This window comes from Ctenocephalides felis, unplaced genomic scaffold (genome assembly GCF_003426905.1).
Source record: "Ctenocephalides felis isolate EL2017-DRISC unplaced genomic scaffold, ASM342690v1 CF-g0.4_SCAFFOLD_01886, whole genome shotgun sequence".
In the NCBI taxonomy this organism is placed as follows: domain Eukaryota; kingdom Metazoa; phylum Arthropoda; class Insecta; order Siphonaptera; family Pulicidae; genus Ctenocephalides; species Ctenocephalides felis.
This window is the reverse complement of record NW_020538040.1, coordinates 182,014,488-182,033,601: the sequence shown is the minus strand read 5'-3', so window position 1 is coordinate 182,033,601 and position 19,114 is coordinate 182,014,488. Positions and strand designations below refer to the sequence as shown.

The following is a 19,114-nucleotide window of genomic DNA, read 5'->3' as shown; positions in this document are numbered from 1 at the left end:
CTGAGCACTTAGTAAAAAAAAGTTATACTAAAAAAATTTACTCGACTGAGCACTTAGTACAAAAAAAGTTATACTAAAAAAATTTACTCGACTGAGCACTTAGTACAAAAAAAGTTATACTAAAAAATTTACTCGACTGAGCACTTAGTACAAAAAAAGTTATACTAAAAAAATTTACTCGACTGAGCACTTAGTACAAAAAAAGTTATACTAAAAAATTTACTCGACTGAGCACTTAGTAAAAAAAAAGTTTATACTAAAAAAAATTTTTACTCGACTGAGCACTTAGTACAAAAAAGTTATACTAAAAAAATTTACTCGACTGAGCACTTAGTACAAAAAAAGTTATACTAAAAAAATTTACTCGACTGAGCACTTAGTACAAAAAAAGTTATACTAAAAAAATTACTCGACTGAGCACTTAGTACAAAAAAGTTATACTAAAAAATTTACTCGACTGAGCACTTAGTACAAAAAAAGTTATACTAAAAAAATTTACTCGACTGAGCACTTAGTACAAAAAAAGTTATACTAAAAAATTTACTCGACTGAGCACTTAGTACAAAAAAAGTTATACTAAAAAATTTACTCGACTGAGCACTTAGTACAAAAAAGTTATACTAAAAAATTTACTCGACTGAGCACTTAGTACAAAAAAAGTTATACTAAAAAAATTTACTCGACTGAGCACTTAGTACAAAAAAGTTATACTAAAAAATTTACTCGACTGAGCACTTAGTACAAAAAAGTTATACTAAAAAAATTTACTCGACTGAGCACTTAGTACAAAAAAGTTATACTAAAAAAATTTACTCGACTGAGCACTTAGTACAAAAAAGTTATACTAAAAAAATTTACTCGACTGAGCACTTAGTACAAAAAAGTTATACTAAAAAAATTTACTCGACTGAGCACTTAGTACAAAAAAAGTTATACTAAAAAAATTTACTCGACTGAGCACTTAGTACAAAAAAAGTTATACTAAAAAAATTTACTCGACTGAGCACTTAGTACAAAAAAGTTATACTAAAAATTTACTCGACTGAGCACTTAGTACAAAAAAAGTTATACTAAAAAAATTTACTCGACTGAGCACTTAGTACAAAAAAAGTTATACTAAAAAAATTTACTCGACTGAGCACTTAGTACAAAAAAAGTTATACTAAAAAATTTACTCGACTGAGCACTTAGTACAAAAAAGTTATACTAAAAAAATTTACTCGACTGAGCACTTAGTACAAAAAAAGTTATACTAAAAAAATTTACTCGACTGAGCACTTAGTACAAAAAAAGTTATACTAAAAAATTTACTCGACTGAGCACTTAGTACAAAAAAAGTTATACTAAAAAAATTTACTCGACTGAGCACTTAGTACAAAAAAGTTCTAAAAAAATTTACTCGACTGAGCACTTAGTACAAAAAAAGTTATACTAAAAAAATTTACTCGACTGAGCACTTAGTACAAAAAAGTTATACTAAAAAAATTTACTCGACTGAGCACTTAGTACACAAAAAAGTTATACTAAAAAAATTTACTCGACTGAGAGCACTTAGTACAAAAAAGTTATACTAAAAAAATTTACTCGACTGAGCACTTAGTACAAAAAAAGTTATACTAAAAAAATTTACTCGACTGAGCACTTAGTACAAAAAAGTTATACTAAAAAAATTTACTCGACTGAGCACTTAGTACAAAAAAAGTTATACTAAAAAAATTTACTCGACTGAGCACTTAGTACAAAAAAAGTTATACTAAAAAAATTTACTCGACTGAGCACTTAGTACAAAAAAAGTTATACTAAAAAATTTACTCGACTGAGCACTTAGTACAAAAAAGTTATACTAAAAAATTTACTCGACTGAGCACTTAGTAAAAAAAGTTATACTAAAAAATTTACTCGACTGAGCACTTAGTACAAAAAAGTTATACTAAAAAAATTTACTCGACTGAGCACTTAGTACAAAAAAAGTTATACTAAAAAAATTTACTCGACTGAGCACTTAGTACAAAAAAAGTTATACTAAAAAAATTTACTCGACTGAGCACTTAGTACAAAAAAAGTTATACTAAAAAAATTTACTCGACTGAGCACTTAGTACAAAAAAAGTTATACTAAAAAAAATTTACTCGACTGAGCACTTAGTACAAAAAAAGTTATACTAAAAAAATTTACTCGACTGAGCACTTAGTACAAAAAAAGTTATACTAAAAAATTTACTCGACTGAGCACTTAGTACAAAAAAAGTTATACTAAAAAAATTTACTCGACTGAGCACTTAGTACAAAAAAAGTTATACTAAAAAAATTTACTCGACTGAGCACTTAGTACAAAAAAGTTATACTAAAAAAATTTACTCGACTGAGCACTTAGTACAAAAAAGTTATACTAAAAAAATTTACTCGACTGAGCACTTAGTACAAAAAAGTTATACTAAAAAAATTTACTCGACTGAGCACTTAGTACAAAAAAGTTATACTAAAAAAATTTACTCGACTGAGCACTTAGTACAAAAAAGTTATACTAAAAAAATTTACTCGACTGAGCACTTAGTACAAAAAAGTTATACTAAAAAAATTTACTCGACTGAGCACTTAGTACAAAAAAGTTATACTAAAAAAATTTACTCGACTGAGCACTTAGTACAAAAAAGTTATACTAAAAAAATTTACTCGACTGAGCACTTAGTACAAAAAAGTTATACTAAAAAAATTTACTCGACTGAGCACTTAGTACAAAAAAGTTATACTAAAAAATTTACTCGACTGAGCACTTAGTACAAAAAAGTTATACTACTAAAAAATTTACTCGACTGAGCACTTAGTACAAAAAAGTTATACTAAAAAAATTTACTCGACTGAGCACTTAGTACAAAAAAAGTTATACTAAAAAAATTTACTCGACTGAGCACTTAGTACAAAAAAAGTTATACTAAAAAAAATTTACTCGACTGAGCACTTAGTACAAAAAAAGTTATACTAAAAAAATTTACTCGACTGAGCACTTAGTACAAAAAAAGTTATACTAAAAAAATTTACTCGACTGAGCACTTAGTACAAAAAAAGTTATACTAAAAAAAATTTACTCGACTGAGCACTTAGTACAAAAAAAGTTATACTAAAAAAAATTTACTCGACTGAGCACTTAGTACAAAAAAAGTTATACTAAAAAAAATTTACTCGACTGAGCACTTAGTACAAAAAAAGTTATACTAAAAAAAATTTACTCGACTGAGCACTTAGTACAAAAAAAGTTATACTAAAAAAAATTTACTCGACTGAGCACTTAGTACAAAAAAAGTTATACTAAAAAAAATTTACTCGACTGAGCACTTAGTACAAAAAAAGTTATACTAAAAAAAATTTACTCGACTGAGCACTTAGTACAAAAAAAGTTATACTAAAAAAAATTTACTCGACTGAGCACTTAGTACAAAAAAAGTTATACTAAAAAAATTTACTCGACTGAGCACTTAGTACAAAAAAAGTTATACTAAAAAAAATTTACTCGACTGAGCACTTAGTACAAAAAAAGTTATACTAAAAAAAATTTACTCGACTGAGCACTTAGTACAAAAAAAGTTATACTAAAAAAAATTTACTCGACTGAGCACTTAGTACAAAAAAAGTTATACTAAAAAAAATTTACTCGACTGAGCACTTAGTACAAAAAAAGTTATACTAAAAAAAATTTACTCGACTGAGCACTTAGTACAAAAAAAGTTATACTAAAAAAAATTTACTCGACTGAGCACTTAGTACAAAAAAAGTTATACTAAAAAAAATTTACTCGACTGAGCACTTAGTACAAAAAAAGTTATACTAAAAAAAATTTACTCGACTGAGCACTTAGTACAAAAAAAGTTATACTAAAAAAATTTACTCGACTGAGCACTTAGTACAAAAAAGTTATACTAAAAAAATTTACTCGACTGAGCACTTAGTACAAAAATTATCAAAACGATTGAAAATTTCGTAAATGTGCCGGAGGGTTTACGAAGCAATGCATAATGTATTGCAAATTGTCGTAGATGTGCTACGGGATTTAAGTACGAAATGCCAAAGATAAGTAGAAGAATTGTTTGTTGCATATTACAATTATAACTATTAATGCAAGCTAAAGAAAGTATATTTGCATACATATTATTTAAAAACGCAATACTTAAAGGCGTGAATAACATATAAAGTATAGGCAATGATAGGCAAAATATACCAAAGTATTGCAAGAAAGCTCATATATATTAGTGCCAGATGTCATATAAAGCAGCAGTGTAATATGTAGCAGGTATAATGTATGCTATATGTATGCTATATATATATATATATATATATATATATATATATATATATATATATATATATATATATATATATATATATATCACCCATAGACACCATCACTTTCCAGCGTAAAACACTTCCGCAACGAGGGTCCCAGACCAGGTTCACCTACTAATATATTATATATTTTGTTTCGGTTGAGATTAGCTCAGTGGGTAGCAGCTCAGCTCTTGAATTCGACAAAAGAAACCTGTGTCGGGTTCAAGTCCCGGTCAGGGCAAAAAAAAAATAAAAACACAATTATTGATCAAAATATTTCTATAGTAAAACTTGCCTTGATCGGGAACCCACTAATATATATATTTGTGGCAAGGCCTTCTAGAAATCTAGGGGGCCTTGCTTTCAGCATCAATAAGACATATCCGTTCACAGATGGCTCCAGGAATTTAGTAGACAGCTTCACAATTGTAACTTTTAGCAATTATTCGAACCTGTAAATCACAAGCGCCATCTACATTCAAATAATTACAAATTTTTAACAATTATTCGAACCGGTAATTTACAGACGCCATCTAGTTTCAGGTAATTACAACTTTTAGCAATTATTCAAACCAGTAAATCGCACGCGCCATCTATACTCAAATAATTACAACTTTTAGCAATTATTCGAACCAGCAATTCTAGAGGCGTTATCTACATTTAAAAATTACAACTTTTAGCATTTATTCGAACCAATAATATCCTAGCGCCACCTATGTACCAATAGATTTCACTACTTTTAACATTTATTCAAACCGGTAATTCACAGTGTCATCTACAGTCAAATTAATACAACTTTTAGCAATTATTTAAACCAGTAATTCACAGGGATTATCTACATTCAAATACATATTACTACTTTTAATTATTCGAATCAATAGTTTATCAAATTTTATCTGTGATAATCTTCATTGATTGAATAATAATAGGCATTTATTTAAATTGAAAAATAAACAGTGCTTGCTCAAAACTTCTTAACAGACAACCAAACTTATTTAATAGTACATTTGAAATATTATATTCCATGAAATACCTTTTCCAATGGTTAAAAAAGAGGCGCAGGATGAACTGTATATCTGGAAGGCATTACTCACTGCAAGGAATTTGCATCATTGCAATTGTGCTATTAAACCGTAACAGTGAAGTCCATGGCTGTATTGTCATCACTTTCAACTGGAATATAAAATAAATTGCATTAAATTTTGTATCATATATGTAGTACTACTCATGTGGTTTTTCTCTTCCATCCATTGTCTATTTCGAAACCTTCACTGTAAAAGAAAATTGAATTTAAGAACTTCATAATAATAATAATAAAAAAAATATATACTGTTTTATTTTGAATAAAATATTGAATTTAATTGTTGTACCTATCAAGAAGCACGAGAGCCTTCCATTTATTTTGAGAGTTGACCAAGAATTGCAGTAGCAGCCAGCTGCAGCATATTTCATAGCTAATGATGTTTTTCTAATATTCTTTGTTTTGCATTGCCGGTATTCTCTGTAAAAAAAAATTATTACATTAATTACTCAAATTTATATAAAAAATTACCGACAAATTTTTTAAATCATTTATATTATTTGACTGCAATACTCGAGTAAATTAAATTTGTAATATAAATTCATCACTGATGAAATTTTTAAATATTATCAAGCAGTTTAACAATAACTTACCTATATTTGATTCAAAGTCTTTGATTAGGTAGCCATTTACTAGTAATTCTAGGATTTGAAATCATGCATCCTCTGATTTGCCTGGTTTTCTTCCAACAGTTCTCGTCTTGACGTGTTTAGTTATTCAAGCCAATCCATTTGCACCAAATGCACCAAAGGTATATTGTATTGTTCGAGTGAGGATTATTTCTGAAATAAAATAAATTCATTGAACTATTGTTATTTAAAGAGTAGAGTACATAAATTATTTTAAATATTCGAGCTAAACATACCAAATTTAATAAAAGCAGCAGCCTCTTTGAAATCCTACGGTAAGAATACATTGGTTCCATTCTTTGAAATGGTTCTCTTCAGTTAGGGCCCACGATTGCTTGTCACGTTATTTTCTTCAGGAATGCACATATTCCCCAATATGCATGTCGACAAGTCCACATTGTTTGATTCACCGTACGATTTGTAGAGTTATTTCTTTCAAGAATGCACATGTTCTACAATATGTATATCGGCAAGTCCATATTGTTTCATTCACTGTAGGAATTGCAGAGCATCCTTGTTATTTCCTTCAAGAATGCACATATTCCACAATATGTATGTCGGCAAGTCCATAATGCAACATCTTACTTCATACTTTAAATACAATGATCTCTTTCAATTAATTTGTATTACTTTTACGAATTTGTTTATAGATTTTTATACTTGTATATTTTATTACCACATGAAAAATCTCTCTATGAATTTAACATTATTTAATCGTAATTTCTTGAACAAATAAAAAAAAGTATTATTGACTCAACATTTGTGTAAAAGCATTCAAATTCTTTCACATTTTTTAATTATTGCATTAAATTAAATACCTTAAAACTTAATTGAGAGTAATATTCAAGCATTTAAAAAATAAATCTCTTGTATGTATATTTCAATTATTTCATTTTATTAATTACCTTTTATCCTCATTGACAACACAAAGGCTGCAGGCAGCAAAGAGTTTAATAAACAGATCCCCGATGATTAAGACCTGATACACTTGGCCTTTGCATAGTGATCGCAAATGACTGAAAAATAAAATGAATTGCATTTAATTCAATAGTTCATATTTAGATTAAATAATACTTAGAGGCAAAAACATTGTTTCATCAAGGATTACAAAATTTATGATTGATCATTCATTCAGATCTCAAATATTCAAAATTTAGTAGTTGCTGAACAATTTCCATTCATTTATGATATGCAATGCCAAATTATAATAAAAAATTTCTATATTTTACTTTCCAAATACTAAAATATTTCATTAGTATTAATTGTAAATTATTTCATCACACACCTTATGGTCACTATTGCTGCCATGCAGGGATAATGTTGCTTCTAAAGCTCTGCCGTAGACAATGTCATTTTCGAATTCATTTGTCTTCCCTGAAATAAATTAATTTTGCATTTTCTAATGATTATATTAAAAACCAATCATTTCAGTAACTTAATAAATAAATTTAAGTTTGAAATAAAATCTTGGAAATAAATGTAGAAATAAACATTTGTTGATTTAATTGCAATAATGTACGTATACAGTTACATTTAAACACTAAATATTAACAATATTTTATTTAAAAATATCATTGCAATTTATATGAAAAATTACTCGTATTTTCTTTTCTTATAATTTGTTGTCAATTTTTATACTCATGTGTGTAATTATAACTATTTTATAATTACTAACCTGATTAGGCCCTTGGCAGAGCACGATGATGTTCAAACACTTTCCATCTTTACTAAATTCCATTGTCTATTTCGAAACCTTCACTGTAAAAGAAAATTGAATTTAAGAACTTCATAATAATAATAATAAAAAAAATATAAACTGTTTTATTTTGAATAAAATATTGAATTTAACTGTTGTACCTATCAAGAAGCACGAGAGCCTTCCATTCATTTTGAGAGTTGACCAAGAATTGCAGTAGCAGCCAGCTGCAGCATATTTCATAGCTGATGATGTTTTTCTAATATTCTTTGTTTTGCATTGCCGGTATTCTCTGTAAAAAAAAATTATTACATTAATTATTCAAATTTATATAAAAAATTACCGGCAAATTTTTTAAATCATTTATATTATTTGACTGCAATACTCAAGTAAATTAAATTTGTAATATAAATTCATCACTGATGAAATTTTTAAATATTATCAAGCAGTTTAACAATAACTTACCTATATTTGATTCAAAGTCTTTAATTAGGTAGCCATTTACTAGTAATTCTAGGATTTGAAATCATGCATCCTCTGATTTGCCTGGTTTTCTTCCAACAGTTCTCGTCTTGACGTGTTTAGTTATTCAAGCCAATCCATTTGCACCAAATGCACCAAAGGTATATTGTATTGTTCGAGTGAGGATTATTTCTGAAATAAAATAAATTCATTAAACTATTGTTATTTAAAGAGTAGAGTACATGAATTATTTTAAAAATTCGAGCTAAACATACCTAATTTAATAAAAGCAGCAGCCTCTTTGAAATCCTACGGCAAGAATACATTGGTTCCATTCTTTGAAATGGTTCTCTTCAGTTAGGGCCCACGATTGCTTTTCACGTTATTTTCTTCAGGAATGCACATATTACCCAATATGCATGTCGACAAGTCCACATTGTTTGATTCAATGTACGATTTTTAGAGCATCACCCTTGTTATTTCTTTCAAGAATGCACATGTTCCACAATATGTATATCGGCAAGTCCATATTGTTTCATTCACTGTAGGAATTGTAGAGCATCTATCCCACAATATGTATGTCGGCAAGTCCATAATGCCACATCGTTAAGCGCGGTAGTCCGGCACTTGTGAATTTCCAAGTTAAATAAATGTTTGTTATGAATCATTTGCCACAACAAGCATTTCAATGTCGATCTCAAAGATTTCCCAAACAGTTTTTATGTATTATTCATAATGCAAACGACGATTTGTTCAAATCATGATGTTGCTTCTAGTGTGTATTAGCAGAAAAATCAACTGTAAGACATGTGAGTAAATGTCATCTATTTAAAAATATCAGTGGATTGCAATTTCCTTCAATCTAGAAATTGAAAACTGTCAAATTAATATAAACCTAAAATAATTTTCAATGTAAATATTTCAAACAAATTAAGAAAATTCAACAACATTGAATTTTTAACTTATAAAGTTTTTACGAGATAATGTTTGCCATTCACATATAAAAATATATTACTTTGAATATTGTAGGTTAGAATAGTGAATGTTGTCAGCTAGTAATATAATAAAATCAATGTACCTAAATATACTTTACAATTATAACTGTAGCTAACAAATTGAATGGCAAACTCACTCAGTATATTGTCTAGGAACTCACTTTTCAATTTTTCAAGAATCAATGAATTAAAAATTTCAAGTGAAATTAAATTTGATTTTCATGAGCAAAGAATAAAGATAAATGAATGTTTGTTAGCATATTGATAAGAGGTACCATACATTCCAACAACATAGAACATTTTATATTATTCGCTTGAAATTGTTCAATTTCAGGCATTATTCAATTAAATTGTTAATTATATAAAATGTAGAACAGATTATATAAAAATAAATTGCTAGTTCAAAATTGCAAAATCATAATATATAGATGGTGTCTTTTGCCTATCGATCATTTTGGCTTTTTTTTTTGAACAGTTAATAAAATTAATTTATTAAATATTATCAAAATCACTAGAAATAAAATCAAGCATGAATGAAAAATATACAAGTAAAAAGTAAAATCTTTTGCTAATGCCAATGAAAGAATTTTCATTTGTATTTTTATCAAAACTTTATGATTTGAAATTCAAATATGATTCAACAGTAGACTGAGTTTGCATTCATATTTAATAATTCATATCATTATTTGATACAAATTCATAAATATTAAAACAGTTATAAAACTTGTATGATTTCATCAAATTTGTATGCAACGTGCACGTCATTCAATGTAGGCTTGCAGTTTTTAGTTTTTCATTCACATTAATTACATTTATCAAATGCTATTAAACTTTCAATAAAGATGATACATTTTGTAGCACTTAAAAAATGTGTTCAAGTGTATTGCAATAACAATATCAATTTCATCTATATAAATCTGGCTCTTCGAAATTGTTGTACATTGTTCAATTTTGTACAGATTTCCCAAAATATATCTTATTGAAATAATTGACATTATTTATATTAATGCAAAAAGTTCATATGTAAAAATTATGTTTTAGTAAAAATGCATTGTGAGCATAAATCAATTGCATATTTAATATTCATTTTGAAGTAAATCGAGTTGCTGTTTACAACTGTTTAAAAATAATCGTGTAAGATTAATGTATGTTACTCACATTCATTTTTAAAGTGACAAATTTGCTAAGTATGTAATGAATTTAAACAGACAAGGTACATTATTACCACTATTGAATGAAACAAAATTAAATGAAAATAAATTTACAAATTAATTTTGGTTCGTCATTTCAAATATGTATAAACAAACGAATATGAAGTTATGAAATTGCAATTTGTATTTGATTCTTCAATATTCAAAATTGATATTATAAACTCTACTCAATTGTGCAAATAAAGAATTCATAATGTATTTTTAATTTCAATAAGCAATTACATCTTGCACGATAAGCACAAAAGCTCGTCATATGTAAAAAATTTATTGATTTATGAAATTTGAAAAAAATAAATGATAAAAATAGTTTAATTTCTTTAAGTTGCATCATAACTTTTGTAATTTTCGCATTTATAGCAAAATTATTAGACTGTACACAGTCTCTAATCTCCATATTGGCAACAAGCAGATATGTTGTGAAAATAAATAAATTGATTTTTCTAGTGATTCAAATTTGTCATCGGATTCCAAATGTTCTAACTTTCCTCGAGGTCTGAAACTACACCACGTGTTTGCATTGAATTGCTTTTCAAACATGATATACAATAAAATCTAATCATATCATTCGGAATACTGCCAAAAGTTTCTTCTTTCTCCATATTCTCAAATATTTTTAAATTTCACAATGAAAAAATTAGTTGCACATATGAATAGAATCAAAGCTAATGAAAAAAAATTAAACGGAACAATTCTTATATTCTAATATAAAATTTGAAAACAATTTAATCGAAGCAAATACTAATATTGGGTCTATTGTTTAATTAATAACTACTCAGTAATATTATTGTGAAATAAACAAATACTGAATGAATAGAAAAGGCGTACAGATATTTAAAACATTTAACTAATTCATAAAAAGAAACCAATTTGCAAGAAAGCATCAAAATAAAAGGCTAAATCGCGAATTCCTTAACAAATTCATAAAAGAAAACTAATTTGTATGAAACTAACTTAATAAAAGTGTGAAAACTTTTAGAGAAATTAGGAATCATTTACATGTAATGGAAATATGCCAATGTTATCAGCTATAAATAACATTATAAGACAATAGCGTAAACATGATTAAATTGAAATAAATACGTGTTATTGGCTTCACTGCTTGAAATCAATCATATTTCCGCGAATTTAGTGTGATTGTATTATATATGAGCATGCCATTTAAATAAATATCACTTACCACAGCGCCTTACAATCATTCTTGATTAGCTGGAAGTCAGCATCCATACTCCGATAATAAAAACTCCTTGGAATGTATCACAAAAATCACTTCACACACAAAACTTTGACATTGTAATAATACTATTTTCTAATAAACACTACAGCAATTGAAATTTGAACAAATATCAGTTTGCAAGACTCCAAAGAGGTTTAAAGTATTAACATGACGCCAATTGGACAAACATCTGAAAAAAATAATAATTATTATAAATCAATATAATAGATCAAATTAATTTTTATTCACAAATACTCAATCCAAATGCATATAAATTGCCAGTAGCCTGATGTGCTGAAGAGACACAGGTTGTTCAGTGAATAAATGTACTAAATATAATGTAAAACAATAATCAAATCAATCCCAATTTCTTTAAATAATACATATTTACAAAATTTGTGAAATAAGTGTAATATTTTTAAGATCTATATGATTTTATTAACTACAACCAAATGAAACCATACAACAAAATAATAGTATAATTACCTTAACTTCAAATTTCTGATACGCTTCTCAGGATTCCAATAGTCTTCTAAATACAAATGCGTAACAATTCAATGTACTTGGCTTCAGGTAAAATCTGCAAAATAGTATAATACTAATAATAGATATATAACTATCAAATTCATTCATATCAAGAGACTGTGGAAAGAAAAGTTTGTATGTTATTGTGCTTAGCTAAAAGAATATTGTTGCCAGAATTGAGTTGGCTAGTTGATGGTGACGAAGAACTATTTCATCATGAATTAAAGTGTTGTGGGGCTCTTTACATCTATAGCAAGCACCTTCAAAACTACACCTCTTAGCATCATGTTCAGGAAGTAAACAACAAGTGCACAGTGAATGCTTTAACACCAGATCCTTGCGCCCTGAAATCTCCAACTCCTTAAACTTGGAACATTTGTACAATGGATGACTTCCCTTACAACAACAACACGGAGATACTACTCTTTTCACTGTACTAACATGAACCATTTTAGAATTTTCCTGAATGGGTCTACTTTCTAATTTGAATGAGTTCTCTAAGGCACAAACCCGCAGCTCCAGAAAGGAAAAAAATTGATTTACCGTTAGAAGAACTTTCCATTCCTGGACAAATTCCATGCCATGCCATACGAGTATGGCTGTCAACCTTCTTGTTCAGCATATACAACAGAATAAGATCCTAATGTTTAGTTGGTTCATATACAGTTGAAAGAGCACGTATTTGTTGCCTCGCACTTTGTGCCTGTTCCTTTGTGTATCTGTGGTATGTTGTCGATCTGCTGCAAATGGGAATTCAGTATTTAAAATTTAATGTCATAAGTCTTACACAGTAGCTCATAGGCCGTCTTCAGTGTAAATCTCATTCGTTAAGCTTAAAGATGATATTAGTTTTGCAGCAGACGATAGTAGAGCTCCCTTTAGAGAGTGCAACTTTTGGACTTGCAGCAACTTTGTGTTATTGTGAATTAACAAGGTATAAAGATCTAATAAATTGGGTCCACTCACTATAATCACCGTTGAACTTGGGTAACGTGATCTCTGGTAACTTTACATCTAATGCTGGATTTGAATCTACCGACCTAGACAGTGATAGGGTACTAATATTCGTAAGAGCATTTAAACGTGACATATGCTAAATAACATGTACTTTAATTAACTCATTCTATTTGTACCTTACCTTACAAGTTACAATTGTCGTAAATACCGCTTTCACGCCACTCCGGTGCTCCAAACCCTTGTATGACAGTGTCTTGTGTTGTTATTGTATAAGGTGCGACATAGCCTTCTGTGCCAGGTGTGCTCCAATTCTCAGATGAGCCCCAGTAACGCGAATAACAGCGATGACAAACTCTGGAGCCTCGTGCGCCTAACTTCTTCTCAAATGAAATCTATCTCCAACAAGTACCAACAGCAACTCCGAAAATATGTATGAAGTGAGACAACACTACTGGCACCTGTCGTTTTGGCAGCAAGTTGCATGCTTCCCCGATGCCTGTACATAATCGACAGAGTCAATATTAATTCAAATTTAACTATAATTACATGATACAATTTTCAACTATTTATTTTAAAAATTAAAAAGGTTTTCGTTTACACTAAAGACGCTTTTAAATGTCCTGTACTTTAATGCATTTTTATAATCCAATCACGAATGCAGTGTATAATAAGTACTTCTTATAAAAAAAAGTAAATAAATAATTACCATTACATTTTTCCTGACTGAAATTAGAATTTTCTTGTTGAATATTATAACAGTATAACAATTTATTAGAACATCATATGTTTAACATATGTGTGACAAATTAAGTTTTCAGTTAATAGATAATTCAGTTAAAAACAATTAATAAATTATGTTCATATCAATGAATTTTGAGAGCTAAAATTTTAAATATTATCATTGAAAATAATTAAAAGTAATCTAACAAATTGAGAATATGACTGTCTATATATAAAGATAGTCACAGTTAAACTAATGTTCAATTTATATATAATTATAAATTAAAAAATAGTCTTTTTAAATATTATCCAACATAAAAAAGTGTAATACAAGCAAAAATAAAATTATATACTTATCTTTTATCGTGCCACAACTGGATAGTTCTGTCAAGAGCGTCCTTTGCCTGTAATTGTAATGCAACACTCAACTAAAATTAAATTAATTACATTATATTACAACATTCATATATAAATGATGCACAAAACACATATCTCTTAAGGGAAACTATTCATTAACAATTTATTATAAACGATAAACAATGCAAAATTAATTTAATATAAAAGAATCATCGATACCCAAATCGCACCACTGAAAGCAGTTTCAATGTGCTGGCATATTTTAACAATAATTTGTTAAAAGCTTTTGTTGAAATTATGCTAAAAATACTGCTGCTTCCTGTTATTGTTTTAAAAATGCTCTATAAATATAAAACTAAAAAACATAAAACTGTGCCAGTATTCATAATGACTATATCATTGGGATTGTTTCCACAACTATACAGCACCCTATTTTAATAATAAAACCATATTGTTTAAATAATTAATTTAAAATCATTAATATAATTCATTAAGACAATATGCTATTAAGCATACACTAGATTACTGTGTTATATTATTAAGAAACGATGCTGTAAGTATGTCAGATTTATTAGATTTACTCACCGTATTAACAAATACTTCTTTGTGACAACAATATTAATAGGTTGTAAAATATTATAGCTGAAGACACCTAGTGTAGTATTTGCCAAATGACCTAACGGTCGAAGGCCTAATAAATAAATAAATAAATAAGACACCTAGTGCAATGGCTCAGCTTAAGACTCCGCAACTCGCAATCATATAGTAGACAGTTGCATAATGGTTAATATTATTTGTATAAATCACTGTAATAATAATAAATTATATAAAATTACAAGATGTAACAAAAATAAATATTTACATAAACATTCATCTATTCATCAACTAGATTGACTTTCATACTGATATCCAAAATAAATACTATTAATGTAAATTATTGTAATACAGTGACTTTACCTCAGCGACTATATTTTTCCCGCTTTAGTATATTTGTTACTCGAAGAACAAAGAACAAAACTAGACAAGGAATTTATCATCTTATTATAAGGGCTTATTCAAAATTTCCAGTTGTACATTGTACAATAATTTTTACTGTCGAATACATTTTAAATTATAATCAAATGTGCAGGGCAAAGTTCATGTAACATATGTTAACGCATACATTCATATTTAAGCATATAAATAGATAAATAATTCATGAAAAAAGCATTATAAACCAATATATCTTACCATCTGATTGTAATTTTGTTATAAAGGTTTTGCTTGAAGAATTTAATTGAATATTATAAAATAATTGAGATTATATATATATATATATATATATATATATATATATTTCTTTTTTTGAATAGTCTTGAATTTGATGTTGATATAATATGTTTAATTTGAGTTAAAAAGTCGGGCATTACATCAATAAAAATAATATTTATATTTATATAGTATTAGAGTCTTTAGAAATTTTATTTAAAATCCATATGTTTCGGTTAGCATCTTAGCCTTCATTCAGTGGCAATCAATTTATCTATAAAAATTAAAACTAAATAATTATTTATTTAAATGAAATTTTATCGGAAATTAATATATATATATATATATATATATATATATATATATATATATATATGTATATTATATTAAATGTTAAATATGATCCGCTTTATTAAAATTATAACATTATAACAATTGGTGGGTTATGCATACAACATGTATGCAATAACCTGCAATAAAGTGAAATAATTAAAAATAATTAATAAATTTTGTTCTTTTCAAATAACTTATAAATTTTGAGAGTTAATCAACATAGAATAAATAATTATTAGGGAACATTTTATAACCATCCGTTGTATTTAATTGAATTTGTAATATAATTTATAGCGTTTATATGTTCAATTAAATATAATTAAATTTTCAAAAAGACCTATTATTAAATATTATCCAAAAAAGAAGTATAATGCAAGTAAAAAAAAAAATCATATACTCATCTTTTATCGTGCCACAGCTGAGAGTTCTGTCAAGAACTATCCTTATTGCTGGTATATAAGGTTTGGATTCGCATTGCTAAAATTAAATTAATTACAAGAAATTACAACATTCATATAAATGATGCTCAAAATACATGCTATGGCAAATCATCTTATTAATCCCTTAAGAAAAACTATTCATTAATATACAAGTAATTAATAAAAAATGCAAAATTAATTTAATATAAAAGAATCATTTATACCCAAATTTTCTCGCTGAAAGCAGTTTCAATGTTCTCAAGCATTTCAACTTTTTACAATGCAAATGCAATTATATATTTTATATTGTGATTCATGCAAATTGTGACTCCCTTTGCAATTAAAACAAATTTCTGTAGAAAAACAATCACTGATATCATCCGTGAAATTCAAACTCATCTGGTTCGAACAACTTCATCAATTCCGAAAATTCGGAGGTAATTATTAATCAAGTTATATTATTCAAATCATAATTCATCATAAACCTATGTCTATATGACGGCGCAATGTTCGAATTCTCAGCGGGTTCTGGATCAACAACAAACAAAGGATGATTTTTTGTAGTCATATTTTGCAGAATAAGATATGTTGTAGATTATATTAACCAATTATTGCGTCCACTTATTCTTGTCCACTGAAGCACAAAATGTTTGAAAAATATTTGACAGTAACGGGAACACGGGGGAACACGAGCTACCGTTTTGAACGTCACAGCGGCATCCATAGCATCTTTAAACGGGAGACTAGAGGGGACTAGAACCCTAGACTACTAGACTAGAACACTGTGGATTGTGCCACAAGTGCATCACAGGTGCATCACTCTTCTTTTATCTATGAGTGCATCCTCTGTGTGCCTGTGTCTACATCGTCTTGTTGACATGCATTGGCAATGGGCAAACAGGCATAACATGTGTTGATACTATCTGGTAACACATCTGTCAAAATTGTACATTCTGAAAAAGTTTTATCGTTTCAAACATTGTTTCGGATGTCTTTTTATTGTTTGACGCTTTCATTTTTGACTTGAAATTGATGATTTTGTTTTTATGTGTATATTTTATAGATATTAAGTTATATAAATATGGTTAAATCACGTTCGAGATCATTGTCGCCCAGACGTCGAGACCGTGAACGAGAACGAGAACGGGAAAGAATTCGAGATCGAGATCGAGATGATCGCAACGACCGCGAACGAGACCGCAGGCGAAAGCGAGAACGCTCAAGGGATCGTTCAAGGGACAGGCGTCGAAAATCAGCAGAAAGAAATAGACGGAGATCTAGATCTAGATCACGTTCTGAATCTCGAAGTACAAGAGACAGAAAATCTCACGTTCAAGTTGGTGACAGGCCTCGAATCACAGAAGCTGATCTAGAAGGTAAAACTCCCGATGAACAAGAAATGATGAAGACGATGGGTTTTTGTGGTTTTGATACAACTAAAGGTAAAAAAGTGCAAGGAAACAATGTTGGAGATGTACATGTTATTTTAAAGCGTAAATACCGGCAATACATGAATCGTAAAGGAGGCTTTAACAGACCATTAGATTTTGTTGCATAGTGCAATCTCACGAACTATTATATACCTATACCATATCACCTCAACTATCAGGAACTAATGACCTCAGTATCATTTACAGATACTACAAGTAACGTAACATAACAGTTATCCTCAAATTTGTTGTAAATCTCGACATATTTTTATTATAATATGTTCTAATTATAAGATACATATTGTAAAACTTGATACAAATGTATAAAATTTAATAATTATGTAATAAAGTAATTATTGTATAAATTGTTTCAGTTTAAACAAGTTTAGTATTACTTCAATTATCTGACAAACTATTTTCAATAACGCATTCAGCTTCTGGTTCACTTATTGTACTGTTCTCTGAAATTGTTACTGTTTCCTCTTCAACCATGCTACTCTGAACAGTTTGCAATGTTTGTAAATGTTAGCAAAAATCTTGAGTTGCCCCAATGTTTAGAGCTGCACTTAAAGTGGCCGAAAGTATAGTAAAATTTTCTGTTGTATAATTAATTATGTTAATAATTATAATTTGGATTATAAAGCTAAAAATAAACCATGGTGAAAGTATTTGCTTTCGACAACAATTCTATCACACTTTTTTTTTAATTTTTCAACATGTGAAATTCATCTATAAACAGTACCACATAATTTTGTTCCTGCGAGCTTTACTGCTTTGTCAAACCTTAATCAATTGAAATATTTAAACGCACATATGATAAATAATTCATATTGCATATAATTATAATAAATAACTTACCTTGTTCTTACAACTACTGCTGCTGACTCAGTAACTCTCCTAGTAAAATATTTGGAGACATTGGATAATGTTTTATTTAAGCTTTGCAAGGTCTTAAACAAAATGTCTGTCTATATGCTATTTGGTATTTGTGAATTACTCAATGAATTAAATATTATTATTATGTCACACATATGAGTACAAATTGAGTATTCCTTTCCCTGAAAATAACCATCATCACCAAAATTTGAAATTAAACTTAAATTTTGCCTCTTAAATGGTAACCGTACAATATCAATTCAAATATTGAACAACATAATCTATTTGATTAAGTTCTTCTCTAATATTTTGATTATGATCAAAATTGAACATAATTCCAAATATTTATGATAATTTGAATTTTTTTTATTTATTCATATTTAAGAGATCTTATTTAATAATATCACAAGTCCTCTAGACTTATCAATGATACATAGAAAAAACTTCTCATTCTTATCAGCTGGTTCTCTTCTCGCGTTTTAATTTTCATCATTACTAGATTTCTTATCACAGCTTTTTGAAATAGCATCTAATAGCATAGTTCTTTCAATTTTTGACTTGTATAAAATTGAAGATTTATTATTTTTCAACTATACAATTCATTTTATTGTTTGGAATTTTGTAATAAATAAACTTTTATTTT

At 28.0% G+C, this 19,114-nt stretch overlaps 1 protein-coding gene and 2 long non-coding RNA genes across 5 annotated transcripts; 1 reads left to right on the top strand and 2 right to left on the bottom strand.

Annotated features, from left to right (window-relative positions):
• Positions 1–4,638: 4,638 nt before the first annotated feature.
• Positions 4,639–9,064, bottom strand: LOC113377067. Of its 3 annotated transcripts, XR_003367083.1 has the most exons (11): positions 8,463–9,064; positions 8,191–8,379; positions 7,887–8,017; positions 7,705–7,787; positions 7,315–7,403; positions 6,935–7,045; positions 6,266–6,620; positions 5,994–6,182; positions 5,690–5,820; positions 5,353–5,590; positions 4,639–4,771 (listed from the first exon to the last, which is right to left on the bottom strand). It is a non-coding gene; the product is annotated as an uncharacterized LOC113377067 (long non-coding RNA). The 3 variants fall into 3 exon arrangements; XR_003367084.1 differs by lacking the exon at positions 4,639–4,771 and having other exon boundaries at positions 5,126–5,492; positions 8,463–9,063; XR_003367082.1 differs by lacking the exon at positions 4,639–4,771 and having other exon boundaries at positions 5,128–5,590; positions 8,463–9,062.
• A 2,512-nt stretch (positions 9,065–11,576) lies between these two features.
• On the bottom strand, positions 11,577–13,581 carry LOC113378108. Its single transcript, XR_003367140.1, has 3 exons — positions 13,270–13,581; positions 12,093–12,186; positions 11,577–11,796 (listed from the first exon to the last, which is right to left on the bottom strand). It is a non-coding gene; the product is annotated as an uncharacterized LOC113378108 (long non-coding RNA).
• A 3,469-nt stretch (positions 13,582–17,050) lies between these two features.
• LOC113377693 (U4/U6.U5 small nuclear ribonucleoprotein 27 kDa protein-like) lies at positions 17,051–17,851 on the top strand. Its single transcript, XM_026618088.1, has one exon. The coding sequence runs from the start codon at positions 17,247–17,249 to the stop codon at positions 17,721–17,723; it is 477 nt and encodes a 158-aa protein (XP_026473873.1). The 5' UTR covers positions 17,051–17,246; the 3' UTR covers positions 17,724–17,851.
• The last annotated feature ends 1,263 nt before the right edge of the window (positions 17,852–19,114 follow it).